Raw genomic sequence first — 19319 nt, 5'->3', positions numbered from 1 at the left:
TTGTACTTTTACCTGAGTATTTCGATGTTATGCTATTTTATACTTCTACTCCACTACAATTAAAAGGGAAACAATGTTTTTTTTACTCCACTACATTTATTTTTGCTGCTTGAGCTACTTCTAACAAAATGCATCCCTCAACATTAAACTAATTGCCTCTTCCAAGTCACAAAAAGTCAATCAGAACTATGTTTGTCTAAAACAGTTAAATGCTACGTGATTCCACAATAGTATCTAAAAATGTCGCTTACAAATATAATGATATACACACATGAAGGCAATTTTTCTGTGCGATGTTTATCTTAACTTTTTATACTTCAAGTACATTTTGCTGATAATACTTTTATTATTAAAGTACGATTTAGAATGCAGGACGTATACCTGTACTTGTAATTAGATATTTTGAAAATAATGTATTGGTACTTTTCTCAAGTAAAGCATCTGAAGTCTTCTTCCACCACTTGTCCTTGTCCTATACTTGCTTTGTTTGTAAAACTTGCTTTACTTAACCCTGTGCTAAAGCCAAATAAATGGATCTCAGTCTATACATGGAAGAATCAGACCAATTTAAAGGTCAATCATGGACAGAGAGGACCCAAAGACTTGGGTAATTTGATGTAACCCTGCCTTCATTAGCCATATGTATTTTAATGTATGTACACAAATAGAGTATCTAAATAGATACGTGTATACAAATGTACTGTATAGGTGTGTGTATGTATGTATTGTATGTTTATTCTTTTCTTTCTTTCTACATGATATTAAGCAAGTTTGTCTGATTTAACAAATACGAAAAATCGTTAAAAACAAAGTTTGAATAAAAGAAATCCCAAAGATATGACATGCATGTTAGACTTTTTTTATTCAGTCTTTAGAAGTGCAAGTTTAGTTTCCCACACACAAAAATAGAGCTCCACTCAGTCTTAACAACAAGAGTCAGCTTGAATTTGAAAGGGCATGTTTTATTTAACATACCTTGTTGGTTGTAATAAATGGCTTATGATCAGAACATTCAAAGAATACGTGCAAAACCACCTTACACACTGGTTTAAGAAAGAAAAGGTGTCTTTGGCAAGATGCCCCTGGTCTTGTTTACATGTATCGACTGTATTGTTAGTCAAAACGTACCCTTCACACAGCTTAAGAAGTGAAATCTTCTCATAACAGAAACAAATAATAGTCATGAGAAAAGCTGTCCATAACAATAAAGCTAATGATTTCATACAAATTATGAAAGCAACTATTTGGTTCACAAACATGTTACAGTATATTTTACATATTTTCAAATATAAAGTGGTTCTGAAACTGTATACAGTTCCATAATCTTTTTTTGTAAAGGTTTTCAGTTGATATGAAAAATATTTTTTCTTGGTACTACATGTACCACAATATCACTTTTTAGCTCACAAAAACAATCAACATACTGTATAAAGCACTTTAGAGTGTTCAGGCATTCATGGGTAAGATTCAATCACCTTACTGCTTATACAGAAAGTTCACGACACAATTGAATTAGTGCTAGAAGTTTAGAGATCTCTTGTTAGATTGTTTTAGGCCCTAAAATCTAGCGGTATATAGAAATCTGTGAAAGGAAACATTTGTGCTTTGCAAACATTGGGACGTGTGCATTTTTCAGGGTGCTCCAAAGTAGTATATACATTATCATGACACAATGACATGTCGCATCACCAAGTTCCAGTTCGCTTTAGGGAATGGACAGAGTCTAATTTCACTTATTTTTGTAAAAGTTTGACGTAGCATGCTCCTGTTTCAACCAGTGTCATTTTTCATGGCCCATTTATCATCAGAACTTCAGTCAAATCTGGATTAAAAGGTTAGATTTAAAACATCTTAAAAGGCATTACAACATACTTATGATGGAACAACGGTGGTCTTTGCTTTCTATTCGCATTACAGCATTATCAATATTGCTTTTTAAACTGTAATGTTTGTCCATAAAACATGTAACAAGAAATATCCTTTTGTTTACTGGTATTGATAATAACAAAAGGACAACTACCAAACTTATTTTATTACCTTATCTTATTTTTTGCTACTTGGTTTATTTTCCTTTATTCATTAATTCAAGTCCCCAAATAGGTATTATTCCATTTAACAGGCTAAATGATGGTATAAAAATAAAGGAAAATACACGGAACATTTCCTCTCAGATTGTACAGCAAAGTGCATTATATTGACAGTCATCAATTAGTAAAACATACTTATAGTTATATAGCTGTTCATATAGCTATTTTGGTTCAATTGCACCAGTCTAATTAAATCCAACTTAACAGACCCTACAGGAAGCTGCTATTGATGTTTAGTGGATGAATTCCACAGCGAAAGTGTATTCAGGTTGTGCTATTATGAAATTCCAGTACAGGGTGTCAATATTTGTATAGCTGGTGAAGGCGGTTATGTATAGAAGCGACTGAGTATGAAGTCTGACGTTCTCATCTGTAATCTCTAAGAAGCTTTTTTTATATATTATTTTCTATTTTTGGTACCTGCTTTCTCATTGTCTCTCAGTTTCATTGAAACCGTCATTGTTCCATAAAAGTTCTGCATTTTCTTTGGGGAGCGTAGGCACATACTACAACATTCCATTATTTTATTTTTTTAAGTGATTGTGTACAGAGTGAGTCTGTTGCATTCCCTACTAACAATCCAGAGGTCCATTTCTTATTGATGTTGCCCCAAAACCCTAAGACACTAAATTATGTAACTGCAATTTAAGACTGAAAGCTATTTCTGTTTTGATTTGTTTAAGCCATTAAAGTTTCATTTATAAAGATACATATACTTTGTGCAAAATAGGAACTGCTCACAGTCTATGACTAGCTGGGGCAGATAGAGAGCAACACAAACACACACAAGGCAGAGCGGTTTTTAAAAAGCTAAAAAAGCACTTCTGAAATCTGATGGGACGTCACACACAGTCTTGTTCTAGCGTCCCTGTACAGTATCAGTTTGCATAAGCACGCACGGTGGCAAATCCACATTGCACTCACCCAAAAATGTTCCTGCTGCATGTGTTCCTTTTTTTTTTTTACTACCTAGTTTCCTGCCTTGAAAAATGCCTTGGTAGAAACGTTGCAAGCACCCAAAATGTAGAGCTGCGTTAATCCAGGGCAGTGAATGTCCCTTCCTGACGTCACAGCTTTAGCTTTCAAGTCTTTGACTGTGTGTCAGTAGTTTCTGTTGCATGACAAGGTCAACTGAAGGACTGTGTGTGTGTGTGTGTGTGTGTGTGTGTGTGTGTGTGTGTGTGTGTGTGTGTGTGTGTGTGTGTGTGTGAGGAGTCTCAATTTGCCCCAGGCTTGTTAAAGGGGCTTGGACTGCCCGAACGTAACCCAAAAAAACACAGGTTAAGGCCACCGTTCCAGTGTGAGGGGGGGGGGGGGGGGCAGGTTTTCTTAACTCTCTGTCATATTTTGTTGAGTTTCAACTTCCCGCTCCCACACCTGCTTTATCTACACACATATACTCACACTCAGCATTTAGACATAAAACACCCGTCAGATACAAAAGCCTCTTCCCTCTCCGACATGCAGGTGTGTGTGTCAGCCCTGCGGCTCAGTGCTGGGGCCGAGGTGCGGCCCCTCCTGCTCGTTGATGGTGTGGAGGAGGCACACGGGGGGGTGGGGCGCGGCACCGCTTGTTTGATTAGCCGGCTGAGGAGGCCCGGGTGCGACCCGCCTCTCCGGCTCGCCCGGCGCCTGCTCCTCCTCCACACTGAAGGAGACTCGATTGCCACAGCTGTCGCAGAAGTCGCCCGCCTCTTCCTCTTCTTCCTCCTCCTCCTCTCCCCCCTGCTCCTCATCTACCCCCTCATGCCCCAGCAGGCCCTCTAGCTCCCTCAACTCCTTTCCCTCCTGGCCTGTCCCTCCAGCTCCACTAAAACCGCTGCTCCCTCGTGAGCCGCACACACACACCTCAATCCCGGAGTCCCCCGTGAATCGCCTCCTCCGTCCATTGAGGAATCGATCTTTGTCCTCAGCAGGACCCTCCGTCCGCTCCTTCAACAGGGGGTCCTTACAGCAGTCCTCCGCACCTCCGCTCCTTTTATCCGGGCTGCTAAGTCCCTCCCTGAGTCCATCTGACAGCAGTATCACGCCAGACTCTTGCGGCTTGTTGTCAGGCTTTGGCCTCAAGTCTAAGGTGGGGGGCTGTGGTTCCTCTGTCCCGGGTCTGCACAGACTGTCAGAGACCGGGGGCACCGGAGTGGGCTGGATGTTTGGACAGTGTCCCTCCTGCTGATCAGGAGCCAGGGGGCTAGTAGCCACTGAGGATGGGCCTGTGTGTAAGGCACTGTAGGGAGGGGGGGGTGTCGGGGGCCGGTTGACCACCTCTTCGTAGTCAGGCAGGAGGTAGTTTGGCAGAAACCCTGATAAAAAAAAAAGCAGAAATCTGCTTAAGCACTGGAAATGTTTCATGGCAGCAACACTTAGTTATTTTTGCATTCACATAACTTCTCTGTCTGACCCCTAAAGATTCTAACATGACCTCACTGAACTTCCACTTATTCAAACATTCCCAAAGCAATAGGGGGAACAATGTGACAAAACAAGCTCATATCTGGGTCAATTCTGTGCTGAAGGCCGTTGCAGCTCTGGGCGCGATGCTGTTGCAACACTGGCAAGGACCCAAGGATGCCGGCCGTTTCCTGAAAACTGGGGCATGCAAACAGGGAAGGTTCTGACGCTGTGTGAAACCAGGGATACATGTCAGTGCAAACATTACACTGAGCCAGGCTCATACCGCGCTGTTTGTCACTCGTTTTTAATTCCTCAGTTTGATAATTACGTGTTAGTGCTTGAAATTCTAACGGTTAAGAACTGAGTTTTTGTTTTCCAAAACACCTTCACCTCTACGATAGACTTGACATAGGCGACCTTTGAGTCGTACACTCGACACGCAGCTGGTAATCCTTGTAATGGGGTCAAGTTATTACATTACATGTTATTTAGCTGAGACCTTTATCCAAAGCGACGAACATACACTTCAATACTGTAGACATGCCTACCGAGCACTTGACACTTCAACATGTTGCATGACTGCAGGGGGGGGGGGCAGCACTGGCCCTCGGATAGGCGTCCTTTACGCTGGGGACATGTCCCCACCACTTTTTGAAATGACCAGTACAACTTATAAATGTTCTGAAAAATAGCATGCACAAAGTATTTCAATTTGGACATGTTAGTAAACTTTTAATAGAAAATGTAAAGAAAAACATTGCTCCCGCTTTGCAGCAGCAGGGCCCAGGCAATGTCATTTAAAACAAAGTAAACTAAAAATAATTCCTCCTTACTCTACTGATTCTAAAATGACTCAAACATGCTTGCGGCAATATTATTTGGCCTGTTTGCCTGAAGTTCATTGTCTTTTTGCTTTATTTTCTTGTCAGAGAGTACCAGAACGCGTAGTTTACATGTTAAAAGAAAAAATATTTATATAATGGGGGGAGGAAGCAAACATCGATTTTGGAGAACAGGCGGGTTCAAGACGAGAGATCATCAAAGAGAACATTGGCTTCCTCAATCATTTCCCCTGGCCACACACATATAATGAGTCTGTAGCCTGAAGGAAATTAGTGTGTGCAAAAAAAGGGTTGCACGCAATACAGTTTTATTTTTAAATAACCACTTTTAAAACAGTGCTATTAACCCCTTGCACTACTGTACATACCAAACAATGAAATGCTTCAGCTCAATTACACTTCAAAATTACACTTTCAAAAACATACGTCAATATTTTTTATCCATTTAGATTTAAACCTGAAATTCTGACAGGAAGGCCTTGTTTACGCACTCAAGATGCCTTGACATGATAAACACACAACAAATGTTTTTTTTGTCAACTTTTGAGGAAAATGTCCCCAAAAAATGTAAAATGTTTCTGCAATTACTAAGCTAACACTTGTTGGCGTTAATGGTATTAATCCATTTTTAAGTTGTAGTGTAGAACTTTTGTCTCCCCCCTCTGGCAGTGAGAGTAATTACCTTTTGAGAGAGACGTTCCAACACAAACACACTAAAGCCAACTAAATGTGATTACTACAAATATTCTCACCCATCACGAGACAGCCTTTAGTTTAGCGGGGGTGATGCTACATGAGCACGATGTAGTTTGTTTACAGACTAGTGTTAGCAATTTAATTCCGGCTATTGCATTTAAGCTTCATGTATTATAATCGTGTGTTGAGATTATCCTGCGGATCAGAATGTGTTTTTCTCAAAGTGTCATAAACGTGTGTTTGCCACAAATCTTATTACTGCAATATTCCCAAAATCCGATAGAGAATCCTGCGTTTTTTTGTCAAGGGACCTTTTGCGATGATAATTTCCTGGTTGGCGTAGAAAAAGACGAACAACTATATCATATCATGTTTCCTTATTATCTTGTCTGTGTTGGTGTAGCAGATCTTACTGAAGAAGAAGGGCACGGAGGGGTAGTTGTGTGCTTCGCGGTAGGCGATGAGGTTGATCTCGTGCTGCCGTTGTTGTTGCTGCAGACGTTGTTTGGTGCGGCGATGGTGACACACACAGCAGCAGCTCAGGATGAAGATGATCGCCCACACCAACCAAAACCCTGAAGTGAGAGGAATCAACACTGTCATGTTCTGCTTACAGTGAAACTATAACAAATATATAAGATTGTTTGGCACTATATTGTATAATAAACTTGTTGGATGATGAAGGGGTGTTAACAGGAAAGTGTCTTCTACAATGTCCATAAACTGTGCTAGTTTGTTCTGCCTGTTGCTAACACAAACAGATCCAATACAACCAACCTCTGGTTATAATAGTGAAACATTTACGTGCTTGTAAACTGTATGCATTGCATTATGAATTTGACGTCATCAAGAGGTCCAAGTCCGTACTTATCTCCACAACAAGACACTGACTGTTTACTCTGTGAAGCAACCACAGATATTAGACACGCACTAAACTCTGATTGTGGATGTTGAAATAAATCAGACAAAATAAATAAAACAGAAATATCTTTTGTACACACAGTTATTATTCGGGAATATAAATTATGAATACCACATCCCAGCACAATTTCATTGTTTAAAGGGGCTCTATTATGATTTGTGGGGTTTTCTCTTTATATAGGTTATGTAGGTTTTGAGCATGTAAATGCTCCCACACACTCCCCCCTCTGCCTGAAACGCCTCCATTCTTTGTTTATTTCCACCAAATACTGACATCCCTATGTTACACTTGACTTGCGCTTCTATTGGCTAGCGCTACAACACATTGTAGGTGATTATTATTATTTTCAACAAACAAAAAAACAGTACCATCTAAACTCCAGCCTCTACTACATGTGAATTTCTTCTCTGAAAACAGGCAACGACCAAAGGCTAAAATATGATTTTCTATGTTGGTGGTTCCAAGCTTATATAGTGGCATGTACAGTAAATACATGTCTGCAATATTTGTGTTAACTAAGCACATAAACCCATGGTGACTATAAAGCAACAGGAACGTATGAAATAATCTGCGTTAAATCATCACAAGTGCATTTCTCACGCCCTTTTTTTAAAAGTCTTATCTAATAAGGTAAGTAGGGTTATCTTGTAGAAAACATGTTTCTGTAGTGTGTGTAAACAAGGATTCCAGCCCTTAAGTTAAAACCCTTATATCCTGACTGCAAGCACTGCCCATACGGCATCAGCCTATTCCTAAGCCTCATGACATCAATGAAGGCCAGAAGAAACTGTCATGGAAAATTTGGAGCAGACGATTTAAAAAGGTTACAGGGTCAGGTCAGAAACATGGATGGAGCCCAGACAGACATCATGTCTGAGCATACCAAACATCTTATGGCATGCCCACCTCGTGGAAATAATGTGGCTACATTATCACAGATATTTATAGAATATTTTCCAAGCAGAATCTGTGTAAAGTAATATATTTAATACTGCATATACACGTATCATTACATTATATCACATGTAAACATTTTTTAGAGTGGGAAGAAGGGTTAGCTGAAACATAACATACCTTGAATCAAAAAGTACATTTAACATGTTTCAACATTTTCAAAAAATGTAATAATTTTATTTACGTTACATTTTTTGTGTTTCAATAACCCAGGGACTCCTACCATCACTATTTTATGGTAATCCCAAGAAAGATATCTTTAAATTATTAATTATTTAAAACTTAAAGGTGGGGTATGTAATTTATTTCAGAAACACTTTTTGTTATATTCCATGGAATGCTCTTAACATCCCGATAGCAATGAATATATTAAGTGCTTTGACAATAAATACATAAAAAAATGTCATCTGTGGAAGCCGTGGCGCTGTAAAAAGCACGACCAATCATCTGAGCCGGCCCGGCTAAAGTAACTGGATGGCCTACCTGCCTGTCAGCCTTCCATCTGTGCACAAACTTATCTCGTGCCCTCATTGGTCATGTGCGCGTTCGTGTGTGTTGGAGGAGGGGCTCTGTAAGGAAGTGGCAGATTTATTCCGGTTGTGTATTTTCAAATTCTAGCGCACTCAAGCTGGTTTCTCCAAAATTACCTACCTCACCTTTAAGGTTCTTTACTTTCTGCTAAAAAAAAAAAGAACATTTCTGGAAATTTTCTACATAGTCTGTCAAATTCCGGAAGCTCTGATGCTCGATCACTGTCATAATAACAATAACGTTCTTGAAAAATGTTGTAGAATCCAAAACACGCCCATACTTTATTTTAAATAAATCTACATGTATTTGTTATTACTAATAATCCTCAGGGGTGCTGAGATTTTTGGGCAACAACAGAATAATTGAGGTAGCTAAATATCCTAGGCCTGTCAATCCCTCAATAGTAGAGGCGTTTTGCGAGAAAGTGACAAGGGGTATGTATATAACCTGGACTTTCTGTATCTGACCGAAACATGGCAAATACCCCTGGACTATTTTTCTTTAAATCAAATCACCCCAGCAGGATTCACATACATTGACAAACCTCGCCGACATGGTGGTATAGCTGCTATTATCAGAAAGGAAATAAAAGCTACCATAATCCCCATCCCTGATGTTTCTTCATTTGAACACCTGATCTTTAAACTCTCTGGTCCTACTCCCCTGGTCACAGCCATCATCTACCGTCCCCCGAAGCCAAACCCCTCCTTTCTCTCCGACCTCTCTGACATTCTCACTCAGCTTTCTGCCATATCCCCATCTGTTCTCCTCTTAGGTGATTTTAACATTCATGTTGACGACCCGACCTGCAAATATGCCTCTGAATTTAAGGAAACCCTTCACTGCTGCAACTTCTCTCAACACATCAACTTCCCAACAAACAGCCGTGGTCACATCCTGGACTTGGTCTGCTCCACTGGTCTCACCATCCATCATCTGTCCAGCCTCAATCTCCACATCTCTGATCACCTGGCCATCATCATGGACATCAACATCCCCGCCCAAAAGCAAAAACGCACAATAACCTACAGAAATCTCAAATCCATCTCACCTTCAGCAATCACTGCCTCCATTACCTGCAAGATGTCTGTCTCCCCCCCCCCCACTTTCTGAAAACCCATCTGAACTTGTGGACTATTATAACAGCACCCTCTCCTTCTGTCTCAATGAACTGGCCCCCAGAAAAACAAAAAATGTCTCTTTCATACACTCCGCCCCCTGGTATACCCCCGAACTCCGCCAAATGAAATCAAGGAAATGTCAACTGGAACGCCAACACAAGAAAACCACACTAACAGTCCATCTTCAAATCCAGCAGTACAGTAACGCACTCAAAGCAGCCTGGTCTAATTACTACTCACAACTCATTCAGTCTGGCTCCAGCAACCCCAAGCGTCTGTTCTCCACCATCAGCAAACTTCTCAAACCCTGTGACAACGCCAACTCATCATTCACCACCGAACTCCTTCCTCTCGTTTTTCCAAACCAAAATCAGCAACATTTACAGCAATCTGACACCCTCAACAGCCCCTGTCCCACTTCTCCCCTGTGACCCCCATGCAACTGTCCGACTTTATGACTGGAATTAACTCCACCTGCACACTTGACCCAATGCCCTCCAAATTTGTTAAAGAGAGCCTCCCTGCCATCTCCCAACTCATCGCCACCATCATTAACTCCTCCCTCAGATCTGGTTCAGTTCCCCCCCCCCTCTCTCAAACTGGCTGCTGTCACACCCATTCTCAAAAGACCTGGACTCACACCTGACATCATGTCCAACTTCCGGCCCATCTCAAATCTCCCCTTTCTGTCAAAAATACTTGAACGTGTCATTGCCTCACAACTAAAATCCCACCTCAGCTCCAATGACCTCTTTGAGCCATTTCAATCCGGTTTCCGATCAAAACACAGCACCGAAACAGCTCTTCTCAAAATCACAAACGACCTCCTCCTCTCCTCTGACTCCGGCAACCTGAACATCCTCATCTTCCTCGACCTCACCGCAGCATTCAACACCATCAACCACGCCATCCTGCTGTCCCTCCTCGAATCATCACTCAACATCACCGACACTGCACTCTCCTGGCTGAAATCCTACCTCACCGACAGACATCAGTTTATCAACATCAACAACTGCACCTCCTCCACTGCTCCTCTGTCCCAAGGCGTCCCCCAAGGGATTGGTGCTTGGCCCCCTCCTCTTCATCCTCTATGCTCCCCCTTGGCAAAATAATTTGTCGCCACAACCTTCAATTTCACTGCTACGCCGATGACATCCAACTTTATATCTCAACAAAAACCATCACCCCCACAACACACTCCACTCTCACCAACTGTCTCTCAGAAATAAAAGCATGGATGCAAACAAACTATCTCCAACTGAACAGTGCCAAATCAGACATCATCATCATCGGCCCCCCATCCTGTACCAAAGACATCCAGAATTTCAACTTCACCATTGACAGCCACACTCTATCTCCCCCCCTCACATCTGCAACCTCGGAGTCATCTTCGACAGTCAGCTCAAATTCACCACCACATCAATCACATCACCAGGACCGCCTTTTTCCACCTCAAAAACATTGCCCGTCTCCGCCCATCACTCTCCTCCTCGGCTGCTGAAACCCTGATTCATAGATTCATCACATCACGACTCGACTACTGCAATAGCATCCTCTACGGCATACCATCCAACCTCCTCAATAAACTCCAACATATCCAGAACTCTGCTGCCCGCCTCCTCACCCACACCCGCTCCCGAGACCACATCACTCCCGTCCTCCAGAACCTCCACTGGCTCCCCGTCCGTCAAAGAATCAACTTCAAAGTCTTCCTCATTACTCACAAAGCCCTCAACAATCAGGCCCCCCCCCACCTCACAAACCTGCTGCACCACCACGCCCCTTCCCGCTGCCTCCGCTCATCAGAAGCCAACCTCCTATCCATCCCCACCCGCACCAATCACCGGACCTGGGGGGACAGAGCCTTCTCCGTCGCTGCCCCCTCCCTCTGGAACTCACTCCCACAACCCATCAGAGACTGCACTGACCTCACCACCTTCAGAAAACTTACAAAAACACACCTCTTCAATCTGGCTTTTAATGTGTGATTGTTTTTGTATTATTTGACTTTAACTATATATTTATTTGTTGTTCCTTTATTTTAACTATATCTGTAAAGCGTCTTTGAGCACCTGTAAAAGCTCTAATAAAATGAATCTATTATTATTATTATTAGTATATATCTTTTCTTTTAAGCAGGATACTTACACCAGAGCTCATAGTAGTAGCTGCAGCACAGGGACTCCCCGCAGCAGTGTCCAGACTCACAGACGTAGCTCTGGTTGTTCACACCTTCACAGTGCAGTAGGCTCTGCAAGAGAGGAGCAGTGTCCCTTTAAAAGGAAAGTGTTATCAACATCTCTACTAAAAAAAACAACCTAAAAGAAACATCATCTTAAGAAATCTGGTTACGGTGAGCTGTACCAATAAATTAAAATAACAGAACCCCCCACAATGATTCATGTTTTTATTCCTTGACACAGTGTGAAATTACATTTGTACCTTGTTTTGCTCTGTTTGGAAAACTATTTATTGCCGAAACAAAAAAATAAAATGATCTGCATTAAGCAAGCAAAAATAAAAGATAATCTGCAGACATTTCACCTGCTTAGAAGCTACATAAGAAGTCATGTTTGTACATTTGTGTTGTTTGTTCTGAACTTTAAAGATACATTTCCGTTTTCTTAGACCATTTTAGAATAGCTTCATGCAATTATATTGAAATTTGTATTCTAAGTCAAATACTTGAGTGACTCCTCTTTACTTTGTCACACACTTCAATAGGTATAGATAACATTGACAATGTCTGTTGTTTTCAAGTGTCCCAATAAGCCATGACACTGTGACAGTGACAGACTATACAGAACGGCTGGACCATGACACTAAAGCAGCTCTCATCGTTTTATCTACACCCTTGATTTTCCTATAGTGACATGTCAAAAGGCCTTATTTCAATTTGTTCTAAAGCTAGTTCATTGTGTAATCATGTACTATGTTCCAGTTGTATTAAAAAAAAACAACAGCTTTCAGGTAGCATGATGTATTTGCATACTTTCTTTTGATGTACAATACTTTCCCACACAACAATTCACTGAGGGAAAGAGAAGCAGGACTCAAAGCTGAAAGAAAGAACACAAATATTTGGGAACGGAGGTGAAAAGAACCCTGGAAAAAGCACGTCTTACATGCCTAGCCCTGATATTTGATTTAGAATGATAACACTGCAGACATATCTTGTAGCCACATTTAAACTTAGCTCCGGAGTAAACAAGGTGCTTGAATTTCATCAGTGTTCAAGACCCATATCAAGTGCAAATTTCTGAACGGCAGCCAGTGAAAACCTCTCCGTATGTTGCCCAAGATCTGAGACACACACTCAACTTGAAAAGATTTAGCTGAGGCCTAAAAAAGCTTTAAAATATCAGAAAGTGTTCGGCACAAGAGTCAACTTTAATCCAAAACCAATAAGGTATTTGTCTAGCGTCAATGAAATGATCAAAAGCTAACCTGACTGCGGAGGATAATCAGATCCGATGATTCCCATAGTGCCAGAAGACAAGGGAGTAATCAAAATCCTTTCAAATGGGTTTTTGCAGCTAGATCCCTCAGAGGTTTTCTTCTAAATGAGCTCAATGATTAGCTAGCCCAAGTTCTAGAGAAGGACAGGTTTGATCCCTGCAGATTACCAGTGCAGGTCCCAGATTGCGATGCATGCCGATGAGGATCCAGGTTCCAAAAATCCCAGACAAGTCCCTCCAACCTCATGGGTGATTATCCCTCAAAAGAAACTCACACACATTCTCCCAGTCCCTGCCTCCCTCTCTATCTTTTTTTCTTCCCTCTGTCCACCCCACACACACTCCCTCACCCTAAACAATGGACAAGGATTGCTCTACGGAAATTTCCAAGCAGCAGCGGAGGGCGAGCTCCTAGCTGGGCATGATAATAAGGCGTACAGGGTGCCGAGAGGTGTGTGTCTTAAAGTGTGAGGCCTGGGAAGAACGGGCGAGAACACGGAGCGGTAGGTAACGCGGGAATAATTCGTCACACGCTGGATCAGCACAATCTAAACTGCTGACATTAAATGTGGACGCAACCTTCAAAAGTTCTCTCAACAGCTGTTTCAACCTTATCAACATGACATTTTATCCAAAAAAAACACCCCCAACACGGAGGGAGTTAATTGTCTGTGTAATAAACACATAATGTTCTGTTCCTCCGATAACTTCAGCTGTTTTCACTGACTCACTACTCCCCACCATATGCTCCCCACTTGGCAGGCTGCTGAGCCCTTTTTGGAATTGGATACAGATAACCATCTAGTTTGTTTGGGTCTTCAGCCTGTGCCGCATAAAGATACTAGAGCACTGAAGTGGGTCGGGGGGTTTCGTAAACAGGCCTTTCGTGGAGAAAAAGTGCTCCATCTGATCTTTGACATGCATGTCATACATTGCGGGATGGGACGTGAATCAAGCCTTAACCTGAGACTATCCCTGTAACCTTTATCTTATAGGAGACAGTGACTGAGCAAAGAATCTGGAGGGACTAGATTCCTCTGTCTATCATCCAAACAGGCAACAATCCACTCTCTCATGCTACGCTACAAGATTAAAGTTGGATTTGGTTACCGTCCCAGAAATGATCGCTGCGTTAGAAAATAATAAACCTTATTAATGAGAAGCTGCTGAAATGAGCAGACAGTGAGAACGGCTATCGATTACAGTCACTGGAGTTAAGAGGGTACAGTTCTTAGTTCATTCTGAGTTGATCCACTTAATACAGGCCTGTAGGGACTTGGCAAGCTAGCTGATGCACATAAAGACCTTGCCGACCCCTTATTTATTATTCTGTCTTGCAACAAATAAATGAGCTTTTTATAGTCATCAAGGTCATGGATGTAACAACACCACTGATATGTTCCAAACAGCCTTAAAGGGCTAGTTCAACCCAAAAATGTAAAACACCTATTTTCCCTCTTACTTAAAGAGCTATTTAAATGTATCAATCTAAATAATTGTGGAGGCATTAGTCGTAGACATTTGTACCTTCTCTAAAAGAAAAGGGGGGAAAAGGAAGTAGTACTCGACAGCAATGTCTCAAGACCCGGTTACTCAGATAATCCAAAACTAGGCATGTTGTGCACAGGTTCATAGAGGAACTACTTTCTCTCTAACGAATAACACCGGCCAATGTATCAACGCGGAGAATGAAGCTAATGCTAGCTCACCTAGCCCTACTGAGTTGGCTAACGTTACAGCTGTTTACATCTGGAGCAAGAGCCTTGGGAGATTTCCCAAATCCCTAAATTCTAAAAACAATCTAGATTGACAGGTAAAAGAAAAAAGTATGTATTTGTTTGTGTGAACTGTCCCTGAAATGCAATACTATCCCACATAGCTGAGGAGTTCAGTTTAACAAACAAGTAGCTACATTATACAAGTCAGAACATACCGTGTGTATGCCAGGACTTTAGGATACAAGAGGACACTTACTGTAGCTGGTACTATTCAAGGCCTATAATCAAACTGGGACACAAAAATGTTGCAGTCAACTAAGAGGTCTCTCAGAACATTGTTAGAAATGCAAAAACATGACATTTGACAATGGCTTCAGAAATGATGGTAGTATCATGATTATAAGTATTATTTTGGTTACACAGTTAATGTGGCAGGGTGAATGATAAAGTTCATGAGATTGATAACTTGCTATGTTAATACCTGCAATTAAGTAATAATAAAAAAAGAAATGATTAACGGTCCTTTTTCCCACAAAACAAAACACTGTATTTATACATTTAAGATGTGTGTGTGGAGGACGCTGACAAGACCCCGGCTTACATGCTAGCTTTTTTGTACCCCATGATGTCATGTGAAAAAATTAACTGACAACTTTTGTTTCTTATTTTAGGTGCTATGATAAGCTGTGTAAAGAAACAAAACGCTTTTAAAGCTTTTGAGACACCAGCTCTTGAATACATCACGTTTCAAATCTATCAGCGGAAGGCACACATTTTGACAGATTACGGAAATGATGCAAACTAGAAGAAATCGTTTGCCTTTTTGCTATAAACAGGTGATGAAAACAGATCTGAGTGTTAATCATAATAACTGACGATAACAGGTTACTGTGACAGAAAAAATATAGCTGCCTGTTTTTGAATGAATTCAAATAGAAGATATAGCTCAGGGCCATGTGATTGGGTCTCCTAAGGGCCATGAGTCTTTTATACATGAACAAATAACATACTTCTTGAAGGCATCATTTGTACTATTGTTTGTCCTGAAATAAGGATAGATAAGCTTGCAATTACGGGTTGCATAACTTTAGCAATTTTGCTCACATGCGTGCACTGATAACAAACAGATAGATACATGGCACTAGTACACGTGATAACACAAGTGACTACAAAAGAAAAATGTTTAATTGAACTATTCATATCTTAGACTGCACTGTAACTTTTATCCATGTATTTTTTTCTTTTAATGTTTATTTTATTAGCTTTTCTTTTTAATGACTGATTTTAAATGCCTTTTTCTGAATGTCTTTCATTTTTTGTAAAGCACTTTGAATTGCCTTGTGTTGAAAAGTGCTATATAAATCAACTTGCCTTGCCTTGCCTTACTTTTCTTTGCTCCGAAAAACAACAAGTAAAGCCCAATTCTGTCCCCTAGCTTGTGGCTCTTGTGCCGTGATGCACTCGCAGAGGAATTGTAGCCAGCATCACCACTTCAGAGATATTTTTTCACTACTGACAAAACAAAGAGGGTATATATCGTGTATAAAAGGACTGATAAAGTCTTGATAGGGTTGATGAATTATACATTTTCTCTACTTTCTCACCACAAAGAAAAGGACAAATAACTCCAAGTTACAGCAACATAACTAGAACTGCAACTCATTTTCATTATTGATGAATCTCTCGACTATTTTCTAGATTAAATCAATTGGCCTGTAAATTAGAGTAAAAAGTGGAACATTTCCATGCAAGTATCCACAAAGTCCTAGATTATGTCAAACATTGGATGAGTTCGAAACGAGGGATGGGAACGATTCATCGAATATTCAAAATTATTCAGGTCTTCGAATATGAGTTATGAATATTTTTTATTGTAATTCTTTTTGGAGGGATGCCTACGTTGATTACATATGATCAAATGGAATAATTCAATGTATACGACAGTGCCATAGCTAAGTGTGTTAGGTCTAAAGGTGTGTTTTGCAAAAGATTTCCCCACATTTTTTTTTTTTTTTATAGGATATGTACATTTTGGTTAATCGTTTAACTGTTTTCTTGGGGGTCGAATATACATTTGCTTTCAAATTCCCATCCCTATTCGAAACCCAGATATGTAGTTTAATATAATCTAATAAATAAAATCTAAATCTCCTTGTTTTGAAAGGCTGAAAACAGCATTTTCTAACAGGCTTTTCTAAACAATTTTACATTTCTCTGAAATGCTTAGAATTGATACCATTACTTTCCCTAGTAATATGTCTGTGTTATTATACCATTTTTAAAACAATGTTTACAATGATGAAATAAATGTTTTGGACCATTAAGAAGTTAGATTAGTTTAGTTTCTGTATAATACATGAACTTATATGTATAAATACATTCCTGTTTATTGTTGAATGTTTAGTGTGTGTGCATATTGTTCTTTTGGATTTGTCATTTCATCCAATCAGAGGAAAACAGCAGTAATGTGGATGCAATCCGTGTATCTACCGTCCAATTGTTTTTCTTAGATAGATGATAGATGTTGATCATCATCATGATAGATGTAGATAGATAGATGTTTTTCGTAGATACACGGATTGGATGCCATTGATGGAATCTAAATGATCATGAAAATCCTTTTAGCCAAGCTAGTAAAAAGAAAGTTGTGACATATCGTTAAGTCTTAAGTCAGCAAAAAAGGCTATGCGTTGCAAGAATGTTGTAACTGCATCTCTTCATTAATGCTACAGTGACAACGTGCTTGAAACAACGTAATGCAAAATCTGCTGCTTCAACATAAATAAGTCTTACTCAGTAGTTTGCAAGGTTGTGGTTTCATACTTATCATGGCCTAAAAACACTACAAATCAAACTGCTTCTCTCAGAGCAAACGCCTTTAAAATGTTTACTGAAAAGTCACAAGACCAAGGACAATTGCATGACTAAATATACTCTATGTTATATATATATATATTGTGCATGCACAAGTGACGCCATAAGAAACACAACAATGTGTATTATTGCAACCACATCATTTCTCCAAAACAAAAGCAGGGTAAGACTGCAAAAATTGAGAATGTAAATCAAATATCCCTCTTGGCAGGTAGGTTTGTTTTTGACAATAATCTGAAGCTCACTGCTAATGTCTACCTCCTCAGAAGTTGCAATGTGAATGTACTAAACAGGAAATAACACCAGGTTACAATACAAGTTTAGCTGTAAGGAAGAAACCCTAAGAATATCAATTCAGAAGTTTAAAAAAGGTAACTCTTATTAATCAACATGAATTATTTAACATTTAACAGTCACATTCAACAACATCATTATCTGCCTAGGTGACTATTATAATAAAAAAGACAGGAGAATGTATGGAGACTGTACTTCAAATTCTGTTCTACATACGATAACACTTTAACACATAATAATACAGTTATTCTTGTATTTAAAACAGTTGTATAAATAATAAATCTGCTTGATGACATGATGACTGGGTCAACTTGTTATAACAACGTCATTGTCAACACACTGCCAACAACATATTTTATTATCTTATAAAATAAATTGCTATAATATTAGAACTATTTTCTTTTTAGATGGCAGTAATCAATACATGTACCCGTCAATGCTATTTGTTATGTCTACCTGTGTGGCTACTTCCATACCTGTAGAACTGCTTTTATTTTTATTTGGAACACACTTCTAACTGAAATGTCAAACCCTGGCTTTACCATAAACAAAACACAGCAGGGCCCTGACTCGAGCGTCCCTTCACTTTAACTATGCTAACTGGGTTAGCTATCGCAGCGAGCAGACGAAGTCAACAAGCATGCTAATATCTTTCTTGACAGCACACTATAAGTGAAAGAAAGTCAATATAGAATGAAAACAGAAACAGTATGTTGCTATACTGACTTGACATGTTGTTTTATAAGCCAGTTAATATAAAGTTGTCCAGTTTGCTAAGTTAGCCGGATAACTAGCTAGCTAACAGCCCTGAGAGAGAGCCTTGTTTTTGACTGCTCAGTCTTACCCTGTCTGCTGCGGACTCGGTGGGGGTGACAGAGCCAACAGCGTGCAAAAACAATCCCATGTTGAGAGCCGGACATACGCCTCTCATTCCTCCAAAAAAAAGTGGCTACAGCTCTGACAAAAAACATACGCACGCAAACAGTGTTGTTCGCAAACTATGCCCGAATATGTTCAACTGTTTCGCGGCCCCTGTGGCGCTGAGAGGCCGCTGGACGCGCCGCCTCCTCTGGACATCTCACTCGGAGCTGGCGCTGGCTGTGTCGGTGCCACTGGCGGATACAGCTGTTACACAAGCCGCTCCTCCAGCACAGCCACTCGGTCCGCTGGGTGTGGCGTGGTCACCTCGACCCGATCCATGTGCAGTGCACAACGTGATGGGCGTGCGGTTGCGTGGATCGCCACTGGTTTTGCGGTTGCGTGGATCGCCACTGGTTTTGCGGACTGAATCATGATTGGACAGCCAAGGCCAGCTGGGGAGAGGCTGACCAATCAGGGACCGGTGCGTCTCCAGTGCATGGCCTTGTTGTCTTTTTGGGTGCCCCTTCTCCAGTTTATGGGGAAAGTTATGTATTTCCTCATGACTTTTAA

The 19319-nt window shown here is 40.5% G+C and overlaps 1 protein-coding gene across 1 annotated transcript; it reads right to left on the bottom strand.

The window, feature by feature from the left end:
* Positions 1 to 843: 843 nt before the first annotated feature.
* Positions 844 to 19141, bottom strand: wbp1lb (WW domain binding protein 1-like b). The gene is made up of 4 exons (XM_034239262.1): positions 18733 to 19141; positions 11693 to 11795; positions 6430 to 6591; positions 844 to 4387 (listed from the first exon to the last, which is right to left on the bottom strand). The coding sequence occupies exons 1-4, from the start codon at positions 18817 to 18819 to the stop codon at positions 3564 to 3566; spliced, it is 1176 nt and encodes a 391-aa protein (XP_034095153.1). The 5' UTR covers positions 18820 to 19141; the 3' UTR covers positions 844 to 3563.
* Between the last annotated feature and the right edge of the window lie 178 nt (positions 19142 to 19319).

The sequence above is a fragment of the Gymnodraco acuticeps genome, unplaced genomic scaffold, assembly GCF_902827175.1.
Source record: "Gymnodraco acuticeps unplaced genomic scaffold, fGymAcu1.1, whole genome shotgun sequence".
Taxonomy (NCBI): domain Eukaryota; kingdom Metazoa; phylum Chordata; class Actinopteri; order Perciformes; family Bathydraconidae; genus Gymnodraco; species Gymnodraco acuticeps.
This window is presented reverse-complemented; position numbering and strand designations above follow the sequence as displayed.

What these genes read in the sequence shown, in the direction of transcription:
- wbp1lb (XM_034239262.1), bottom strand. Translation starts at nt 18,819, where the DNA reads ATGAGAGGCGTATGTCCGGCTCTCAACATGGGATTGTTTTTGCACGCT. An exon ending in CTACTACTATGAGCTCTGGT is followed by an intron (nt 6,592 to 11,692) that starts GTAAGTATCCTG and finishes CTCTCACTTCAG; the next exon opens with GGTTTTGGTTGGTGTGGGCG. An exon ending in CTCCGTGCCCTTCTTCTTCA is followed by an intron (nt 4,388 to 6,429) that starts GTAAGATCTGCT and finishes TTTTTTTATCAG; the next exon opens with GGTTTCTGCCAAACTACCTC.